Source organism: Strix uralensis, chromosome 3 (assembly GCF_047716275.1).
Source record: "Strix uralensis isolate ZFMK-TIS-50842 chromosome 3, bStrUra1, whole genome shotgun sequence".
NCBI classification, from domain to species: domain Eukaryota; kingdom Metazoa; phylum Chordata; class Aves; order Strigiformes; family Strigidae; genus Strix; species Strix uralensis.
The window spans coordinates 124,365,543-124,386,635 of NC_133974.1; the positions used below are offsets into that span (position 1 = coordinate 124,365,543).

At 45.0% G+C, this 21,093-nt stretch overlaps 2 protein-coding genes across 4 annotated transcripts; one reads left to right on the forward strand and one right to left on the reverse strand.

The window, feature by feature from the left end:
* The first annotated feature begins 385 nt into the window (after nucleotides 1-385).
* LOC141941668 (endogenous retrovirus group V member 1 Env polyprotein-like) lies at nucleotides 386-2,992 on the forward strand. Its single transcript, XM_074864636.1, is given in 2 exon segments — nucleotides 386-563; nucleotides 2,094-2,992. Coding segments are annotated over 2 exon segments (1,077 nt in total).
* Nucleotides 2,993-9,010: 6,018 nt separating this feature from the next.
* On the reverse strand, nucleotides 9,011-19,940 carry THUMPD2 (THUMP domain 2 tRNA and snRNA guanosine methyltransferase). 3 transcript variants are annotated; one of them, XM_074864266.1, is made up of 10 exons: nucleotides 19,785-19,940; nucleotides 19,297-19,429; nucleotides 17,658-18,058; nucleotides 16,380-16,457; nucleotides 15,041-15,093; nucleotides 14,623-14,710; nucleotides 13,939-14,010; nucleotides 13,216-13,330; nucleotides 11,386-11,503; nucleotides 9,011-9,846 (listed from the first exon to the last, which is right to left on the reverse strand). In XM_074864266.1, exons 1-10 carry the CDS (start codon nucleotides 19,881-19,883, stop codon nucleotides 9,516-9,518), a joined length of 1,488 nt encoding a protein of 495 aa, XP_074720367.1. In that variant the 5' UTR covers nucleotides 19,884-19,940; the 3' UTR covers nucleotides 9,011-9,515. The 3 variants fall into 3 exon arrangements, with proteins under 3 accessions (XP_074720367.1, XP_074720368.1, XP_074720369.1); XM_074864267.1 differs by having other exon boundaries at nucleotides 19,297-19,392; nucleotides 19,785-19,903; XM_074864268.1 differs by having other exon boundaries at nucleotides 19,297-19,397; nucleotides 19,785-19,892.
* Between the last annotated feature and the right edge of the window lie 1,153 nt (nucleotides 19,941-21,093).

The window sequence follows — 21,093 nt, forward strand, 5'->3', positions numbered from 1 at the left end:
CAGATGGGAGCAGTTTCGTCTGGCAAGGTATATGCAAGGCAGGATATGCGATAACCACCGAAGATCAGGTAATAGAATCTAAAGTCCTTCCTCCAAATACCTCAGCACAAAAGGCAGAAATAATAGCTCTAACTCGGGCACTGGAAATGGCCAAGGGCATGAAAATCAATATATGGACGGACTCTAAATATGCTTTCGGAGTGGTCCATGCCCATGGGGCAGTATGGAAAGAGAGAGGACTCTTGTCTGCACAAGGAAAAAACATATAAAGCATGCTGAAGAAATCCTCAAACTCCTGGAAGGGGTGCAACTACCTGAAAAGCTGGCTGTAATGCATTGTAAGGCTCACCAAAAAGGAAACTCCACCCATGAACTTGGCAACACTATGGCAGGTTGTGAGGCTAAAAAGGTGGCTGAAGAAGGTGAGGTAGAAGTGCAGTCTTTGGTCCCAGATGGTAAAATACAAATTGATGGTGAACCTCAATATTCTAGGGAGGATCAAAAACTTATTGAAGATTTAGGCGGGATGAGAGAAAAGGGCAGGTGGGCAAAGACTCCTCAAGGTAAAATAATAGTACCATTTGCATTATTATGGGTCATAGTTATGGCTGAACACAGAAAATCCCATTGGGGTGTAGAGGCCTTATATAAGTATCTAAATCAACGTATAGTTGCCTGAAATCTGTATACTACCATCAAGCAGGTGACACAGCAATGCGAAATCTGTTTACAAAATAATCCTAAAACAGGACTGAAGACTCAACCCGGGTAGATAGGGAAAGGAAATTACCCAGGACAACAATGGCAGATTGATTTTTCGGAACTCCCAAGAAAAGGGGGGTTTTGGTACCTTTTGGTCCTAACAGATACTTTTTCTGGGTGGCCAGAAGCATTCCCTTGCCGAACCAATAAAGCTAGGGAAGTAACTAAAGTATTGTTACAAGAAATAATACCAAGGTTTGGGGTTCCAGCAACAATGTCATCAGATCAGGTATCACATTTTGTGGCAAAAATTGTCCAGCAGGTTAGTAAACTTCTAGGAATAGACTGGCAATTACATACTCCATATAGTCCACAAGCAAGTGGTCAAGTAGAGAAGATGAATCATTTAATTAAATTACAAATAGTAAAACTAGGTCAGGAGGCCGGATTGCCTTGGCCCCAATCATTGTCTTTAGCACTTTTGAGAATCAGAACCAAACCCAGAACTAAGGAGGGATTAAGTCCTTTTGAAATAGTATACGGGAGACCATATATGATACAGGCAGGGACATCAACTCAGATTGGGAATGAAATATTAACTGATTATGTTATAAGCCTACAAAAGCAGCTGCAGGAAATAGAGAAATTGGTCCTAGGGACCAGAGCTCGAGGTCTGGATGGGCCTGTACACAACATTAAACCTGGTTATTTTATATATATATCAGATCTTTTTCAGATTCACCTCTGGAACCAAAGTGGGAGGGTCCATTCCAGGTGTTGTTACTGTCCCATACAACAATCAAGATTAAAGAACGATCATCGTGGATACATCACACTCAAGTCAAAGGAGCCCCAAAACAGCAATGGGAATCAAAATCGACTGGACCCCTAAGACTCCGAATCCAACAAAAGGATGGACGCTGATTATCGACATGATTGAACTATGGGTAGGGACCGTAGGTGCATGGGATCAAAACTCTTATCTGAAAATGACTCAATCGCAGAAAGTTTTAACCTCTCTGATTGTTGGGTATGCACTGCTCTCCCCAGAGGAAATTTAGAGATTCCACTCCTTGGAATTCCAGTGTCTTAAAACAAATGGAGTTGGCCCCACGATAGCTTAAATAACTCCACTTTGCCCACAGGGGATAACATAATCTGGAACGTGGGTACTAGTTGTGGCCCTGGCCAACAGGAGAACCAATTACCCTCAGGGGAAACCATATGTTGGGGTTCCCAGAGCCCACTGCCTGCTAAGGAATCAGTCCCCAATCATTCTTGTGGGAACAAAAGTGGCTATCCACTTAAATTTGATTTGCAAATATTAGAAAAGCCAATCATCATCAGATGAAATAATAAGACTGCCCTGAAGTTTGGAAGATTTCCTTTAGAAAATATAACCAAATGTGACATAAGAGAAACCCTCCATGCCACCCTTAACAGCACTTGTCCACCAGCTATACTGAAAGGACTATGGTTCAACTATTCTTATGACTGTATCCCTGATGGTCACTAGTGGTTGTGTGGGGATGGAAGGGCAAGGAAATCTTTGCCTAAATATTGGGATGGGGATTGCACTCTGGGATATGTGATTCCCCAGGACAAAATATATAACCACTCACATCCCCCACCTGGATTTATACGGACCCCTTGGCGGAAGGCATGTAGGGCTCTAGAAAACCCTCTTATAAAAAGACAGACAGCTTATCATAGTTTTGTAAGATGGGTCTTTCCTCAATTAGGAGTCAGTGAATTAGAAAAGGCCATAGTAAATATTTTGGCCACAATGGAAAAAATAGTAAATTCCACTGTAGATGCCATCCAGGGGCTACAAGTAGAAATTTCCTCACTTAGTAAAGTAGTCTTACAAAATTGTATGGTTTTAGATTTAATAACAGCTAAAGAGGGAGGAGTATGTTTGATAATAAATCAAAGTTGCTGCTCATACATCAACCAAGGTAAAAGAATTGAAAGAGATATGACCCAAATATGGCAGCAGTCAAACATACTACACCAAATAACTCAGGACAATACATCATTAGGATTTACAAACGTATGGGAGAAACTCACATCTTGGCTACCAGACCTAACATGGTTAAAACAGCTCTTTATAGCCTGTGTCTTAATAATTATTCTAGGAATATTGATATGTTGCATGCTACAGTGTCTTATGTGGATATGCAAGTATACTAGCAACCATTATGAGGATTGGAAAAGACATCAGCTACACCAAAAGGTGGAGAGTGGTGCATACTTTGCCAAAACCCATAAAGGGAATGGCATGATATAGCAAAAGAATTTGCATAGGTGAAAGAAAAGGAGGGAATTGATACAGAGAAATGTCCACTTTCCTTGCAAATTATTTACTTATAACAACATATGATGATTTCTGAACGTTGCCTAAGAATCCTGCTTGCCCAGACTGTTTTGTGGATCCAGTGTAGCTTACCCAGATAGTTTGGGGATTGGCTATGATAAAAGTAGCAGGTAGCCCTGGGGTATGAATTAAAAAGACAACTCACTGATAGCAGGCTCAAAGCCCTCAATGGGCACTCACTCAAAGCCCTCAATGGGCACTTAGGAAAACTTAAACTTGAACAAAAGGACTCAGAGATGCTATCTAGGGAGGATGATCTTGCAGATTTAGGAAGAAGACACCTGGACTTTGCTTCACAGCACATGCCCTGGAAAGAGTGGACACCGTGAGGAGGACCACGTACTTCTCCCCTTGACCATCAAAGAAATAATTATAATAATCATGCCTATCCCCCGAACTAATTGTAATAACCCGGCCTTTCCTAATGAATATGTATGCTTTGGTGTAATAAATATTTGGCTACTTGCCAGAGACGATGTGCAAGCTTTGTGGAGAAATCCCCTTGTACCCTGGCCAGAATAAACATACCTGCTTTATAACTCTCTCCGAGTTGTAGAGTTTGTTTCTGTGCATCAGCGAGTAGTGTTAAAGATGACACGGTAGGCATGGGCAAGCCCCCAGCACATCACAGTGAGTTGTGTCTCCCGCGGTTTGTCAGATTGGCAGCACACCTTTTCCAAACAGTCCACCAGTTTATCAGGACTCTGCACTTGTTTGGGAGTGAGATCCCAAAGCGTTGGGGGTGACCACTGACTCAGGCACTTGCCCATCTTTTCCCACACACCTTGCCATTTATAGCTATCTGCCCTCGGGGCAGGTTTCCGGGTGGTGCCATTATTGGAGAAGTACCGCATGGCCCAGAACAAGATCGGGCAGACATTCAGAAAACACTGTGCTGCAAACACACTGGCCTGGGTGCTCCAAGGATAGCTAAAACTCTCAAAAACCGAGAGCATCTCTTCCCCTGGCTCACCCATAGAGGGGGTGAGACCCCAAACAAAAGCCCAGGCAGCAAACAGGTACCGGTTCACCCCCACAAGCAGTGATGCAAGCACATTATAAGCAGTCAGCAGCCAGTACAGCAAAACAAGACCCTTGACACATTTTCCACCGATAACAAACACCAGCACTGGGAACACACAGGGGATATAAGGATTAATCCAGCCCCACCACACAAGCAAGTTGGCCAGCACTGCAAATGTTCCTTATCAAACAAATACAAATAAAACCAGAAAAATGGCACCTAACAGATGGCTCTAACACACCTTCTCCTTTTGTCCTTATCTCAACCCTCTCGTGCCACACGTTGGGCGCCAAAAAGGCTGTGGTGGTTTAGGCCCTGTCGGGACCCGAGACCACGCTGCTGCTGCCCCTCCCCGACTGGAACGGGGCAGGGAGTGAAATACAAACCCCGGGCCTGAGATAAGGAGAGGTTTTATACAACAGCGCAACAGCAACAAACCGAACAACAACAATAACAAAACAGTAATAACAATGAACAGAACAAGAGATATACTGATACAGCAGTGAGGGGACCGAACCGCACAAAAGCCGTCCCTGCTCTTCCCGCGCTTGGGCACCCGGACCTGATGTCAGCATGGTATTGAATAACCTGGCTAGAGCTCCCTCCCCACTGCTGGGGAAACTTAACCCTATCCTAGCTGAACCAGGACACCCAGGGTACGGACTCCTGCACCTCGTAGCCCATATAGACAACTTGTTGTTGTACCACTTGCGCCTTCTTCTGGGGCACCCTGTACAACTGCAGACCCAAAAAGTTTAGGAGGCTCACCGTCCAGGCGATACCTCCTTCTCTGGCTTCCGTAGCGACAAGCAGGTCATCCACGTATCGAAGGACCTTGCCTTTGTCAGGTGGCTGGTCCCAACTTTCAAGATCTTTAGCTAGTTGATTGCCAAATATCATGGGACTGTTCTTAAATCCTTGAGGCAGCACTGTCCAAGTTAGTTGAGTTTTGCGGCCTGTTTTGTGGTTTTTCCATTCAAAAGCAAATAATTTCTGGCTAGACTTGTGGAGAGGGAGGCAAAAGAAGGCATCCTTTAAATCTAGAACAGTAAACCAGGCTAGTTCCTGGGTCAAGGTGGTGAGCAAAGTATAAGGGTTAGCCACTGCAGGATATAGATCTTCGGTTATTTTATTAATTGCTCTTAGGTCCTGCACCACCTGGTAGGACCCATCTGGTTTCTTTACTGGAAGGATAGGGGTATTGAAATCGGATTTGCATTCCCTCAGCAATCCCTGATCTAAAAATCTCTCAATGGTGGGCTGAATGCCTTCCTGATCCTCCCGTTTTAGAGGATATTGTTTTATCCTTACTGGTTTTTGCCCTTCTTTTAATTTTACTATAACTGGCATAGCATTTTTAACCCGCCCTGGTATATCCGTTGCCCATACTCCGGGGTATACCTGGTCCATAATTTCCTTACTAATTACTCCTTTTTTATTGGAAGATTCCTTAAAAGTAAACTCATCATTTGTATATATTGTTGATTATTTACCTTCAGAGTAACTTCCCCTTTTTTGAATTTAATTATGGCTTTCAATTGTTCCAGAAGATCTCTTCCCAAAAGAGCTTTGGGTGAATTTGGCAGATACAAGAATTTATGTATACCCATTTGCTTTCCCAATTTATATTTTAATGGCTTACAAAAAATCAGCTTTTTCAGTTTGTCCAGTAGCTCCCTTTACCATTACATATTCTTCCCCTAGGGGCATCAGAGCTTGATTAAATACTGAATAAGTTGCCCTGGTATCTACTAAAAATTCTATTTCTCTTTGTTCGTTCCCTAGCTTCATTGTAACCAGTGGATCCACTAGGGTGGACTCCTCCAGTCCCTGTCAATCTGTATTTATTGATGCAAGTACTTTCCCTTTCCATTTTTGCTTCAGGCAGGCAGCCTTCCAGTGTCCTCTTTCTTTACAAAATGCGCACTGGTCTTTATCCAGAAACCCCTTCTTAAATTTTCTCCCCTGTAGTTCATCTATTACTGCCACCACTCTTTGTTGCCCCTTCCTATATTCATCCTCCCTGTTGCTAAACACCCTCCATGTTTCATCCAGTAATACTTCTAGGTTCCTACTTTCCGTGGTGCGTAGTTTCTGCAACTTACGCCTGATATCCCCTGTGGATTGCCCCAAAAATAACAATACCAACTGTTGTATTCCTGCTTCAGATCCTGGGTCTAGTGGCGTATTTCGATGCATCACTTCCCTTAGCCGATCCAGGAATTCAGAAGGTGATTCCAAAGGACCCTGCTTAATCGCATATAATGCTGGCCAATTTATATTTTTGGGCATGGCCCTTTCCAATCCCTTTAAGATTAAATCCTGGTATCCTTTTAACTTGTCCATTTGAGCAGAACTGTTTGGATTCCACCTTGGGTCCTGAAGGGGAAAGAAATCCTTAACCTCGTTCCCCGTGGTTCTGCAATAGTCTGAGGCCAAATCACCTGCCGCTTTCAGAACCAATTGTTTCTCGGTCTCTGTTAGGTAATCCAATAGTAACTGTATATCATTCCAATCAGGATTATGTTGTTTCAGTATGAACTGAAATTGTCTGGTCACGCTTATTGGGTCACTCTGGAACTCCTTTACAGCTCTTTTCCAATTTTCTAAGTCAGTGTTGGAAAAGAGTATTTTTATTACCGGACCAACTGTCTCCCTGAGGGGTGCCTGAAGAATTGTTTGAGTAGGTTTTCCCCGTGTGCGGGAAGACACCGGGCTACCTGGGGGAGAGGGGGCAGGAGTAAGGCCTGAATCTGAGTCTTGTTCTTGTTTTTGTGGCCGTGGAGGAGACTGCTTTCGCGGGGGAGGCTCAAATAAGTCTGTCAGGTCGGGGTGTGATCCTTGGTGCACCTTTCCAATTTTTGTACATCTCTGGCCAACACTACATGCTGAGCAACATTGTCTCAGTTTTCCTTTTAATCCTTTATTATTTTCTCGCTCCAAAGCGAGCACCAGGGGATCTTGTGGTACGATTAGACCGCAATCTTTTTGCCAATCAGGATGATTATGGAGAGTGAAAAACATGTCCGCATATGATACCTCATCCCACTTCCCCTCCCTTCTTAAGAACAACATTAACTGTAGGAGGGTATTATAGTCCAAAGTTCCATTTAGTGGCCATTTTGCCTCATTTTCCAGTTTATAAAGTGGCCACCACTGATTGCAATATTTTGTAAGGGTATTTTTATTTTCTGTGCCCCCAGACCCAGTGATATCTTTCCAAAGTGTTAGTATACATCCTAAGGGGCTTTTCTTTAGGACTTCTTTACTGTGGGTATTTCCCATCCTGCTCCCACCCCAATCCCAAAGAGTTTGCTTGAGATTAAAGTGGGAACAAAATGGGGAACACTCCTATACTTTTTCTTTACGCTTGAAATTTCCCAATTTTATCCCAAAGCACAACCTATCTCAACTGCAACAACTGTAATATTGGTACAGGCAATTATTACAATTGAAACAAGCTGAAACCCGGCGGCTTTTACACTATACACAGAGTCGCTGTGTTACCACAGAACATGGCAACAAAAGCAACAAAGGATCACAACAATTATTATTCCGGCTACTATTCCACCAACGGTCATCAGGGACATCCAACCCATCATACCAGCCTCATTCGCTCCTAATATGTTAAGTTGGATATCCCCCTACAACCGCTTTGCTCGCCAGGCAGCTGAATTTGCTTTGTCTCCGGCCGCTCTCCTCGTGGAGAACACGGAACCTCGGATCAGAACTCCACACTCGCTTCGCAGCTGTGCTGCGCCTCACTCACACTCTGCAAGCAGTCACACAGGTACTTAAAGGGCCCGTCACGCTTTTTACTCACACTCATACTAAAAAGTGTACCAATTAAGACAATAGCCAAGTTCGTGTACCACATAAATCGTAAACCATTAATCGTTTACCACAGGTATAAAGCCAGTTAACTTAAATTAACACATATTATAATAGTTGTTACAAGCTCCCAAAGATGGGATCAGATGAAAAAAATCTTTAGGAGCCCGCAACGACAATCACACTGATGTGAATTTCAGTATTTCGATTTCCCATGGGTTACAACAGATGACATGAACGATAGCTATCCCATTTAACACCTTAAACAGAGCTCTTCCCGAGGCGCCTTAACCAGACTGGGTACCCCTCTAGGCTGTGCGCCAGACATCTCTGCGCGCCTTACCAGCCACCCATTACCCTGTAAACATACCTTTGTCTGTAGTTTAGATGGCTCTTGTCTGCCCCTGCAGTGAACGGCTGAGAGCGGAGTTCCTCTGAGAATTCCCGGGCCGCGGCTAGGATGTCCGTTCCTCAGTCATTCCAGCAGCCGAGCAGAGAGAGTCCCATCTGGGTCACCAAAATGACGTGCGGAGTAACGACTTTACAACCAGTAAGGTTATAAAGAAGGTATGTTTATTCAGCCTTGGGTGCACGGGGGATCGCTCTTCCGCAAGCGTGCACATCTTGGAGCAAAAAGCAGCTCCTTTCTATAGCGTAAAGCGTTTACATATTCATTATAATTCCGAGAATAGGGAGAGATATTACAATTAGTTTTGAGAAATCATTAACATAAATCCTGCCCCAAGTCCCTCCCCATTGCACCTGCGCAGTGGCTCCTGGTGGTCTTAGGCGGGGGTCTTCAGGATGAAGATTGAAGATGCCTCCTCTTCCTCTTGTGAATTTTCAGCCAATTAGGTCTTTTCAGCATTTCCATAGTCATGACAACTTAGCATTCGTTGAATCCCCATTCCTTATCTTGGGACTCAGTAGTTGCAGCTCCTACCCTATCTCAAGAGCCCCTCCTGCTGAGAGCCCACCCTGCTGAGAGTCCTGCATCCATTTTGTTAAGGTTCCTCACTTCATCACCCTAAAAAGCTAAAGCATACCCGTCAGACACACGCAAACACTGCAAAGAATTAATACAGAAAATAGTTTATTTTGCACTCCAAGAGATCTGAATAGCAACATTTCAAACTCAGCAGAAACAAGCTATAAAATAATATACCAGATTGCAAGGTAAAGCATACATCCAGCCCTCAAAAACAGCCGGAGACTTCTTCAGACAAGATGTGCTTCCTAAAAAATACTGCTGAAAGTGAAAATCCATTTGCACTTAAGTATTATCACATTTGTTTTTGCAGTTTTGCAAATGAAGTCTTTCTCTCCCAAAGAAACTCCTCCCAATACTGAGAGGCTTTGCCTAAACAAGGATTTGAGGACTCTCATTACAATATTTGACAGTAAAAACATCTGAAACACTAGCAGGCATCTTCCACCTCTCCTAAAAACCAAAGAGAGAAAAGTAGCACCTTAGGACATCCACAGAAAATGAGGTGAGCTAACAAATGGCACAGGGTTTGGATCAGCAGGCCTCTACCAGATCCACGTCATGCTGCTTTTCAAGTGTATTGGGATTCAAGTTCACTGTGGAATCTGCTGATTCCCAGCAGTAGAGATCTTCCTGTATTTGTATATGAAAGCATCCATCTTTCCAAGACTAACCCCATAGACGCCATCTGGCACCAGACCCCCAAATTGTCTCTGTCGGCTGCCGAGAAAGGATTCTTCAACACCATTCATCAAGGAAGAAGAATCCCCGTCCATATTCAGGGCTTTTGCAGTGACGGTTTCACTTGTGCTATCAAAAACGGCATTAGGAGAGTCATTTTCAGCACACTTGGTAATGCCATCCATATGCTTACGGAGATCTTGGCTCAGCAGCAATACAATAGTGCCTCCAACACGAAGTACTCTGGCAATTGCAAGAAAAGAAAATTAGATTACGTGTTCATCCTGCCTGGCATTCTTTCATCTGTGCAGAACTCAACACTGCTGACACTTCAGATGTCAGCTGCATTCAGTAAAACACCTAAGCATGTTAAGGGTCATGGGTCAACTCATAAGCTATGTCTCCCAGTGAAGTTTAAATTCCCTATCTTTGTAATTCTTCCTAAATGGGAGAACTGGGCCCTGTCCTGACTCACAAACATTTCCAACCTTGGGAGTTCTTTCCAATGGGTTAGCATGGAAGATGGACTCAATTTTTTACCCTCTTGGTATTCTCCCAAGGATCAAGGGTACTATCACCTTCAACCTCATTTTTGGGTCACATGAGCCTCCAGTAGTCTGCAGAGGAACTGCTTCCCAGAGCAGTAAGAGCTTCTCAGGTTGGTAAGGCAATTCTGAGGCCGGCCTTTCCCTCTGGAAACTTTAAAAGGTCTGTTCTTTCCATGTTCCACTGATCCTTAATGGCTTTCAAACTCAGGAAGCAGATTAAAAGTAACCATTGTGTGCAATCCATTTTTCATACTACATGAGTGAATATTACATTTGGCTTTGAAAGAGGGGAAAGAAAAGACTATCCTGGCTCTGTTCACAGCAAGTGGATGGAACAGTCTTACTCGTGGAGCTCTCATGGCAATGGTCCCTTCCTCACCTCCACCTTCCCAAGGAAATATTTTGCTTAGGATGGCCCAACAGAGCAAATGAGACCAGAAGACAAGCATGGCCAAAGGGAGGCAGGGTCAGGGTAAGCTGACATAAGATTTCCCTGCTGTTACGTGGAGCTACCTCACCTTCTTCACCATCTTCCCACCGCATTCCTGCACTGGGTGAGCAAGATCAACACCCACTGAAGACCAACCTTACAGAAAGGGCGTTTTCAGCCACGAAATGAAATAAAGGGGCAGATGGTTTGAACTGCCCCATAGAAGCAGCCTGCTATTAGCTTGGCTCAACTCTGACGCAGACAGGGCGAGAGAGGAAAGGAGGCATCTAAAAGCAGACCAGGTGACGAGCTGGATATGCCAGTATAGGCTAACAGAAAGAAAAACACGTACCACCATTTTCTGGTCTGAGATCCTTCCTGCCAGAGATCCTGGTGAAAGCTTGGTGTGAACCCAAAAGGAAAGCCTATGATTTTATAAAAGCAGACCTCAACCAAGAAAGGATTATTGCTTTATTTGCCTGGCCATGCTTTAAGTTTGTTTAGGTCATCCTCTCCTCTTTCTCCCTTCTGCCTTGTAAAGAACATCTGTGAGTGTGGCTCACACAACAAGCTCATTCCTTGTCAGCTTGGGTGACCATCAGCACTTCCACAGCTTGCCAGAGAAGCCACAACAGCCTCTAAGGGACAAATAAAGGACTCAGACTTTCACAGCCTGCACAGGATCAGATTACAGAGCTGGAGAGTGTTTGGAATAAAGCAAACCTGAAGCTGACTGAATGCTTAGGATTGCAAGCCATCATGACATTGACACTAAACTCCAAGCACGTCAAAGGCCACACGTACCTCTCCATTTCCTGAAGAATATCCGGTAGGAGCTGTATGTCTTTTGTGATCTTGAACTTCTTCCCAAATGGAATATCCGAAATCACAGCGTCAAAGCTTTCTGAAGGCAAGGGCAATGCTGCAGAAGAAAGGCAGGTCTTTACATCTGACTATCTGAAAAATGAACAGCAGCTATGCCCTCATTCACCTTACAAAACTGTCTGCCAGCTCTTTCACAGGTTATGCAGCCAGATTCATAGCTCCTTCTGTCCCTTTCCTCACAAATGGCACTACAAAGCTACCAACCCAATGCAGACCAGGAAGACAAATGCATGAGAGTGTGGTTTAGCTTGCAGATTCCCTATTACTGGTGGTATGAGAGTAGGACTCTCAGAACAGGGGACTGCATGGTGCCAAACTAACTGCTGCTTCTCAACACACATCTTTACAAGCACAATGCAAAAGAAGAGCTAAGCTTGCAAACAGCGCAGATGTTCAGATACACACGTATGAATGGCAAGGAAACACATGTTAAATTTCTCTCCATCCCACTTTTTTCCCCTCAAGAATCTGGTTACAGCCAGAATCACTTGGATTCTGTCCGAGCCTTTGAAGTATCTCCCCAGAGTTTCTGCATCCTGGGAACAGGCAGTTGTCCTGATCGTGAGGCAGCACTGCACCCTTGTGGTGACAAGGGCTGTGCTGGCCAGAGCACACCCACCACATGAGAGGATGAGACTATGGGTTCTCCACCTGTCAGGATGCTTCAAAACTCGACTGGACAAGGCTCTGAGCAACTGGCCCAGCTTTGGGGTTAGCCCTACTCCCAGCAGATGACAGGACTAAAGGCCTCCAGCAGCCCCTTCCCACCTAAACCCTGCTGTGCTTCTATGCCAGAAGTGGCTGGAGATGTTTCCTGGACCATCCCTGGATCAACACAGGACAATTTTATAACAATTTTATCTACAAATGGAAGGACAAGTTACCTGCAGTCTTTCTCAAGACAAGCTGAAATAACAGCTTCTGACCAGTGACAAAGACGCCAATTACTTGTTCAGTACTAGAAAAACCTGACATCAAAGTACCTTCCATTATCCTAGAAGCCAAGCCCAATCACAGCTTTTAAGTAAGAAATAAAGCTATATATATTCTTACAAAAAGGAAATAATATTTCTTAGCGTTCTGGTAAGAAACAGACATTGCAAGGTAAAAAAAATATGCAGACTTCATCACCCTTGCACAGGGAAAAAAAGCCAGCTTTTTTCTGTCATGAAGTTCATAAAGGACTAATTTAGACTCAGGCTTTGGGGTCCAAATAAGGTCATAAAATTATTGCCTTCTCCACAGACTAGCTCATGAACTGAGAGCAAACAGATAACCTCTTCCAGGAGAAAGGCATTGTCATTTAAAAGATTCCTACTACAAAACATCAACAATTCAGCTGAGCTTATTGAGTGCCCGCTATTACTCATCTGCTACATTTAAGTTACAATCCACATTTTATTTGGATTTGTCCTTGCTGTGTTCCTGTAAGACACAAAGAACTCTGACATAGTATGCATTCTTTGTGGTATTCACAAATTTACCCTTAGGACAGACAACTACTGCCCATGTCTGACAATTATTTTCATTGTCTTCTGCTGAGTTTACTATTGCCAAAGTTCCCAGAGGCAGGGGGCGGGGAGGAGAGAACAAATAATTACCCATTTGCTAGTACTACAGAGTCATTACTCAGCTATTTGTTGACAGTTAGCTCAACTACACATCCCCCCAGGAGAACCTACATTACCTGTACAGTCCCAGAACCACAAAAAACTTCACCCCTCTTGCTTGGAAAGCCTACAGACATACCTTTCACAGAAGCTTTAAGTAACTCAATCTTATCCATCAAGCCTGCAGTCCTAATATTCACATCTGCACCTTCTAACTGTGAATCACTTATATCAGCACCCCAGTAACAGGCTTCCTGTTGAGAGAAAAAGAGAAAAGTAATTTTGCTGACAGCTAGGTGAATTTATTTTATAAACCCTTCTCAGAACTGCCTTGTTGCACAGCTCTTCCAAGACAAACCCCTTCCTGGGATATCTACTGGCATTACACAGAGCAATACACAGACCCCGAAGACAGAGGAATGAGGGAAGTCTGTGCTATCTTCACTCCTTTCATGTTCTGGTCTCCTCAAGACACTCTTGACTTACAGAAAGATTGAGGCTATGTCCTAACAGCAAGACCCCAGCTAGCTACAGACAACAACGCTGCCTCTAATACTGACACCGACTGTACTGTCCCACTGACATCTCCATTCCCAGGATAAGCCCAGGTAGTTTTAAGAGTACATGGTTGCCTCACAAAAATGCTGGGGTATAAATCCAGGGCTCCCAGCACCCACCTGCACAAATATTTAAGACTTGCCTTCACACTCCTGTGGAGGAAAGTTTTAACAACTGCCTAGAAAGATCAGTTTGGTTCAAGCTTTCCAGTAATGGAGTTTGGTATAACTGTGGCACAGATTTTTCTTGATGCAACTACAAGCCATCTTGCAAAGGTCCTGCCTGTTGCCACTGTGATACTCACGGGCCACTCTTTGGCAGCTTCCAGCAGTATCGTTCCCAGCCCACACATGGGATCCAGCACAAAGGCACCCGCCTACAAACATAAAGAGGTTATTGCATCCCAAGCAAAACAAGACTCCTCTCCCAGGACAAGCTTACTCAGGGATGTACACATCACCTACATACGCCCACCGAATTCAGAGTAAGTAACAATAATCACCGGCTTACCAGGCCAGACTTGCTTGTAAGCGAATATAGAAAGAAGCATTCATAGTTTCACTAAACACAATGCATCCAGCCTTGAGGTGACATTTAGAGGAAAAAAGTTAGGAGCAGACTGCAGATGGATATTGGTACCAAATTAATCTGTGGAAGAGATCACGCTTGCTTCTGTTTTCCCTTGGGAGAACAACCCAAAAGAAGGTTTGAAGCCTGGCCAGTGAAAAAAATCTTGCAAATTAGACTGATATCTGTACAAGGAATAACACCTCTTCTGAGAAGAACCTGGGATTACAGCAGGTATCTGGTTGAACAGCAGGTGACAGCACACTCTGATCACAGATAAGGCAAAACCCCTGTACACATGCATCAGAGCAAAGGGCATTAAAATCACCGTACTTCCTCAAAGCTTCCAGCTCCAACCCTGATGAGCAGCAATACCCCCTTCAACCAAGACTCTATGTCTTTGCCATGAATATTCACTTACACTGATTTCAGCCAGAGATGCCATGGCCCATGCAATTGTTGACCGCAGTCCTGCTGTTTCGATATACTCTCTGTTTGCTAATGGAAGCCTGCAAAGAGGGGAAAAAAAACAAAAAACAAAAAACAACACATTGTAAAACAATGGTACAGTCACAAGAAAAGCCCATGTAATATGAAAGAACACATGAACTGGACAGATCTGCAGACAGACAGATAGAAACCAGTCTGCTTTTATTCACAACTTAACCACAAAGTCTGGCCTATATGCTCAGATAAGCTCCAGACAGACCACAAGACTAATGTGACAGTCCAGTGAATATTAAACCAGAAAATAATTACTCACAGTGGACAGCAAGACTATTTAGAAATTATGCCTGTTCTGACACTACCAAGACAAATCTGGTGAGGAGAATGCCTACCTGAAAATAGGAATCCCTACCACTGAGTAAATGTCATTAAGATGTATGAAGATCTGAAAGAGGAAAAAAATTGCATTAGAAACCCTCAACCTGACATGACAATAGCTTTAACTCATTTACACCAGACACAGAAGATGTTTCTATAAACTTCTGATCCTAGTTTTTAACAACAAAAATGCATGCTTTAGACAACTATGATCAATGGGAAGAAATCACACTAGATAATCTGAATGCCACTTTAAAGAGGATTTAATATTTAACCAAGCTGGGAGGGGAATTTTGTCAGCCAAGAATCCACCAACAAGCGCCTGAACCTTTACAGAACCAATTTTTGTAACACCGAATGAATATTTTTAATTATAAACCCATTTACTCTAAGCAGGAGAAGATTATACTAGCACTGAGCTATTCAGGTAACCTCCTCCTTTTTTAAAAACAAACACAAAACCAATAAAAAAATCCCATAAGCGCCACTAAGGGGCATTTCAGATGGAAGGCAAACGTGTGTAATCCTTCCAGAAATACAGGCAGCTCAAATAAATTGTCCTCCTGTCCCATAGAATCATCCCCAAAAATGACTGAGCTCCCCAACAGGTCTTGCATGACTGCAATCCCTCCCCAGGAAGCCAAAAGAAAAACAATGCTTTTGCAATATCCCAGTCCTCAGGACCTGAATGGTTTCAGAGCAAAAATCTGGACAAGAGCCCCATTTGAGGCTCAACAAAGCTGTACTTAATGAACAGCCTGGGAAAACCAGAGCCAGTAGATGAACTCAGAGCTTTTACAGGCAGCCTCAGACCTCCCAGCATCAGCACAGAGAGCAGCTTCCATACACCAAGCACAGTGATGGAGAAATGGCTTGTCAAGAGCAATGAGTCTTTTCCAAGGTCTCCAGACAGTTTGCATCAAGCTCCTTGCCAGGGTCAGGGTCTAGGAGGAGGCTCTTCCATGAACAGCATGCACAAATCGAGTTCATCAAGGACACGACCTTGCTACTTGCTCTCTTCCCCTACAGAGGCTAAACACGCTGCCCACTGGCTCAGGTGATCTCCATTTCCAACACAGAGTCCAGCAGACGCTGAGACATCTCCTGTATGGATCCTTCCCAACATACAGGCCGACACTGGCCGTTCTGGTATTTCAGTGCTCTCAAAAGGTGCACACACAGTGTCGACCAAAAAGCTTTGCTCAGCACTACCAGATGATTTCTAGTTAAATTCAGCAGCAAAAAAACAAGAGGCCACAGTCCTGAGTGCAAAGGGAGCGGAGGACAAAACAAAAGATATCGGGGGCAATTCTGGAAGCAGCAACAGGCCATCTGGCAGACAAGCACCACTACCTCTAGATTGGGGTCCCGCAGATCAGCCCGCCACCCAAACTGCTTCATGAGCGCTATGCCAACGGCTCTTCCGATCTCCTGCAAGGGGGAAGAACAGTCACAGGCAGCAAAATTAACAGAATTAAGAAAACTACAGATCATAGCCTTTGACTGCACAATCCTTAGAAACACCTGGGAAAAGAAAGAGCCTCTCTCCACCCTCAGAACAACTCATACAAACACCAGAAGAAGTACAACAGGGCACAGCGAGCGAGCGAGGGGCAGAGAGCAAACACACCACAGAACAAAATGACTGTCACTCATCAGGAGTGTGGCTGAAGTTCAAGACCTGCCCAAGTTACAAAAAAACCCGTCACTTTTATATATTGTTCTCTATATATTGTTATCTATTGTTTATATATATTATGCACAAAATATTTCTGATGTCTGTAAACTGGATTACCCAAGAGAAAATCTGTGAATGCACAACTGCAACTCACAATTTTAATGCTTTTGTGGCATCTAGCTCAGACTACCTTCACAGTATGAGAGTTCAAATGCACAGCACAAATTTAAGCAAACATTCTTATTGGCAGGCTCATGCATCCCACCTTCCCAAGGTACTAGCTTGAGTAAGGGGGGAAAAAAAAAAATCTAGTTAAACTACTGTTAACTTCAAATAAGAGAAATCTAAATTGCAGCTACACAGGGTTTCTTTTTTTATTTTTCTCCTAGTAGAAGGGTATTATAGATGGGAAGAGGGCTGGATGGAAGGCATGCCTGGAGGTCTCTACACCACCACTCTCTCCAAGGACCAAGATCTATCCCCTCCGGCAGGACACATCCCAGGGCTGCACCACCCTCCTGGAGAACAAGTTCTCCCCAATACCCAAGGAGAGCCCACCGAAGCTGCAAAGTTTTGGTTTTGTGCCTTCTTTACAACTGAGAGGAGTCTGGCTCCATTATCCTTGCAATGACCCTTTAAACAGCTGCAAACTAGTATCAGATCACCCCTCAGACTCTACAGGCCCAGCTACCTCAACCTCTTATCTGTGCTTAGGCTCAATAAAAGGCAACGATTTGAAAAGTATTCAGGGTAATAGTGCCCAGAAATTAACAGTAGCCCTTGTATTTCCACTTGTTTAAGGTAAATGCAGGTTAAGGGCTTTTTTTGAGAAAATACAGGAAAAGGCTAAATCTGTTTGTTATTCTAAAACAGACAACACAGTTGAAATGACAAACTACAGATCTCCCTTCACCTTGGCCAGATGCTTTTAAAACACAGATACTTTAGCATACCTGTGAATGAAGTATTTTGGCAATTGCTCCACTACAACGACAAGAAACTCTGAAACTAAGCTTCTCATTCACAATAGGCTTCTCTCCACTGCTTTTGGAAGGGTCTTCTAAGGAAGTCTTACTTTCAGTCCAGCAGTCTTGATCACTCTTTCTCTCTGGTAACATATACCTCTCTGCAGCTTCTGCTTGACATTCCTCAGACACAGTCTGTTCTGTTCTCTGCCTTTTAGTTGCAGTATTTGTCTCTTCCTGTGATTTTCTCTTGAGAGGCAAATGGTTTTCTTGAGTCACATCATTTTTTTTCCCCTCACACCCATGAATGTTTCTCCAAATAGAGAGAACGTCCAGCCAATACTTTGGTTCATCAATGACAAGGCTTTTAATCTCATGCAGCATTTTCCCTGGAGGAAAAAGCAGTTTCAGGTTAAGGAGTTCAGTCTCAGCATTTGATTTTGTATGGATTGAGAACAGCTGTTAACATAGACTGTGTTCAGATTCCATTAACATGCGAACCGAGGAATCACAGCAGCAGCAGACATCGCAGACACATCTGAGCTCTCAACACCCACATACATCACCAGAAGAAACCCAGGCATCCTTCTGATTAGAAGCTCTGTAGAAGCAAGATTAAACTGTGCAGGGATTGAATTCTGCAGCTCTAGAAAACCAGACCAGCTCTGAGAGCCACTCCCAGGGACACCGGACCAGCCATCCTCCCCAGAAAGCATTTGGTCCAGGACTAGAGATGTGAGACACTTTCCAGGATTGAAAGACAGACACAAACATGAATCACTGATAGAGCTCAGAATAAAAGCCACAAGTTTATTTTTTATAAAGGAAATCTCTCCTTGCTATTCATCAACCCACCTTCAATCCTGCAAAGTCTCCAACACACACCTAAACTTACACCTGTGGGTAGTCCTCCTAAGCTACATATGACGAGAGGCATGAGGAATACAGAGGCTAATTCACTTAAGAACCTTGAAGCTGGTCAAGGGAGAAAAAATAGAAGTATTTCTATATCTCATTTTAAATTTTAGAATCATGGTTAAATTTGATCCTCAAAGCTGAAGGCCATCTGTGATCTCACAGATAAAATCCCACCAGCAAACAGATATGAATCCATCTAACTTGAAATTCTTATTCCAACACTGACAGAGAATGTGACTCAATTAGCTGAGATTACAAGGTATTTGAACAGTTAAGTGACATAGGATACACATCTGGATCCACTTCACCTAAAAGAAAATGACTCACTGTTAAAATGCACACAAGGGGTCCAGAACTAAACTTCTGTTTCAAGGTGAGGTGGGTTTTTTTGTTGAGGTTTTGGATTTTTTTTTTGGAGGGGGTGGCAGGTGCTGGTGTTACACATATAAATATATGCACAGTGCCAGCAGAACACACGCAGGTAAGATAACTAGTTCAAACAATTTTAAAGCCATGCGCAGCACTAAAAAAAGCACTGAATACTTATCTGAATGAAAGATAGTTGAGAACTGATTACTGACAATTAGAACCACAGATGTTCGTAAGTAAATAAACCAAGCATTAATTTTACAAAGAGGACTTGAACTGGGGCTTCACGTTTCTGCACACACACCCCGTGAGCACCTGAGGAAAGGAGTCAGTGACGCACCTTTATTTCTAGAAACTGCAAGTGGGGGGTGTTTTTTAAGCAGCAAAAACAGTCGCTCTCCAGACTTGAGTTTCCTCAGCTCGCCCGGCTCCGCCTCTGTGCTGAAGAAGACTTTTCCTGAGACGCAATCCACCTCAGGGGGACAAACAGAAACCAAACCAAACCGGGAAGGTGTTTTGGGTGAGCACCTGTGGCAGCCCCTCACACCCGCTCGCACCTCCGCGGGGAGGAGGGTAGCGCAGGCCGCGGCTCACCGGGGGTAGTGAGGGGACATGGCCTGACCGCGGCAGATGTCCCTGCCCACAGCAGGGACAGGACCAGACGGTCCCTAGGGGTCCCTCCACGACCGAGGCCAGACCCGTGGGGCCTCACGCAGCTGGCGGCACAACCCCACGCCGCGGCCGCCCGGCTCCGGGACGCGAAGCGAACGAGGCCAAGTTCCCCACAGATCCGGACCGCCCCGGGTGAGCACCGGCTCCCCCCCTCACCTCCGTGGCGCCGAGCCGCACCCGCACCTCCCGGGCGAGGAAGAGCTCCAGCCCACGGCCCGCCGTGCAGAAGTACCGCCCGCCCCCGGCCGCCGCCATCTTGGCCGGCCCCGCCGCCCTCAGCGCCGGCCGGGGGGGGCCTGGCGGGACCGGCCCTCCCGCGGTGAGCCCTGCCCCACTGCTGCCTGCGTCGGGACCGGGGAGCAGTGCTTAAAAGCAGAAGTTCGGAGTATATTTGTACGCTCGGGGGGCAAATCTTCCCCTGCCGCCACGGGACCGCTTCAGCGCTAAATGCGTTTATCACCGTGAAGAGAAGGAGGTGACGCCCTGAGGGACCGTCAGCGCAGGCAGCGGGATGAATTGCAGCGCAGCTCTCGCTCCTCCTGTTTCAGTAAGAGCCCGCGCGGGACTGATGGGAGAGGAGGATTGCTATGGCGCAGAAGTGGGGTCTGCGGCCACACCATAGGGGAGGAAAATCTGCAGGACCCCCGCCCCCCCCTCCGTGAGCGATTCAGCACCCACAGCCCGGAGGGAAGCGCCAGGAGGGCAGCTGGAAGCCGGCAGCTCCCCCCTCCCCCGACAGACCTTCTCTGCTGCGGGATGAGCAGGAACTTACATTCTTGAACTGCTGTGTTGCATGGGGCAATGTTCTCATCCTCCCTTCCCACTTATTTATAGGGGACAAAGTATGGAGTAACACAGCTGTCGTGAGTCACGTATAGTCTAGTCTTTAGGTGGCCCCGAACGAAAACACTCCAGAAACAGGAGTGGAAAACTGATGGCTGCCTTTCACCAGACAACATGCTTACCTTAGTGACCAGCTGCTGCCATGCGGGAGAGCAGCTGCCAGGGCAGTCGGGCTGTGTAACAGTCTCCGCAGAAATCCGGCATTTCCAAGGAGCCTTCACTCAGCTGGGCATCAGGGTAGAGTAGCCATGTGCTCATGTCAGGGTGTAGGAATGGAACAATTTCACAAGAGTACCTGAAATCCTCATTGGTAACAGCACAGTTTCCCTTAAAGAGCTCTACATTCAACAAGGCAACTCTGTCTTTGAGGAATCTTTTTTTTCCCCCTCAGATGAAGTCTCATAAAACTTACCCCGGCCCTTACAGCTGATGGACACCCACAGAGCAATACAGGTGGGGGGTACTCCTGTCTTTGCTTATCACCACAGCATTTCCTTACAAGAGGAGATTTTTGGTAGGTGTGGTAAGTGTTGGAAGTGTGAGAAAAAGCAAAACAGTGAAAAATCTGTAAAACACACATGTCCTTGATACAGGGTGCCCAGAACAAACACAGGATGGGATG

Excerpts from the sequence above, each read along its gene's own strand:
- THUMPD2 (XM_074864266.1), bottom strand. The coding sequence starts at position 19,883 with ATGGCGGCGGCCGGGGGCGGGCGGTACTTCTGCACGGCGGGCCGTGGG. Across the intron at positions 16,458-17,657 it reads CCAAAATACTTCATTCACAG|GAGATCGGAAGAGCCGTTGG; the intron begins GTATGCTAAAGT and ends TCCCCCTTGCAG. Across the intron at positions 14,011-14,622 it reads CATCTCTGGCTGAAATCAGT|GCGGGTGCCTTTGTGCTGGA; the intron begins GTAAGTGAATAT and ends TTATGTTTGTAG.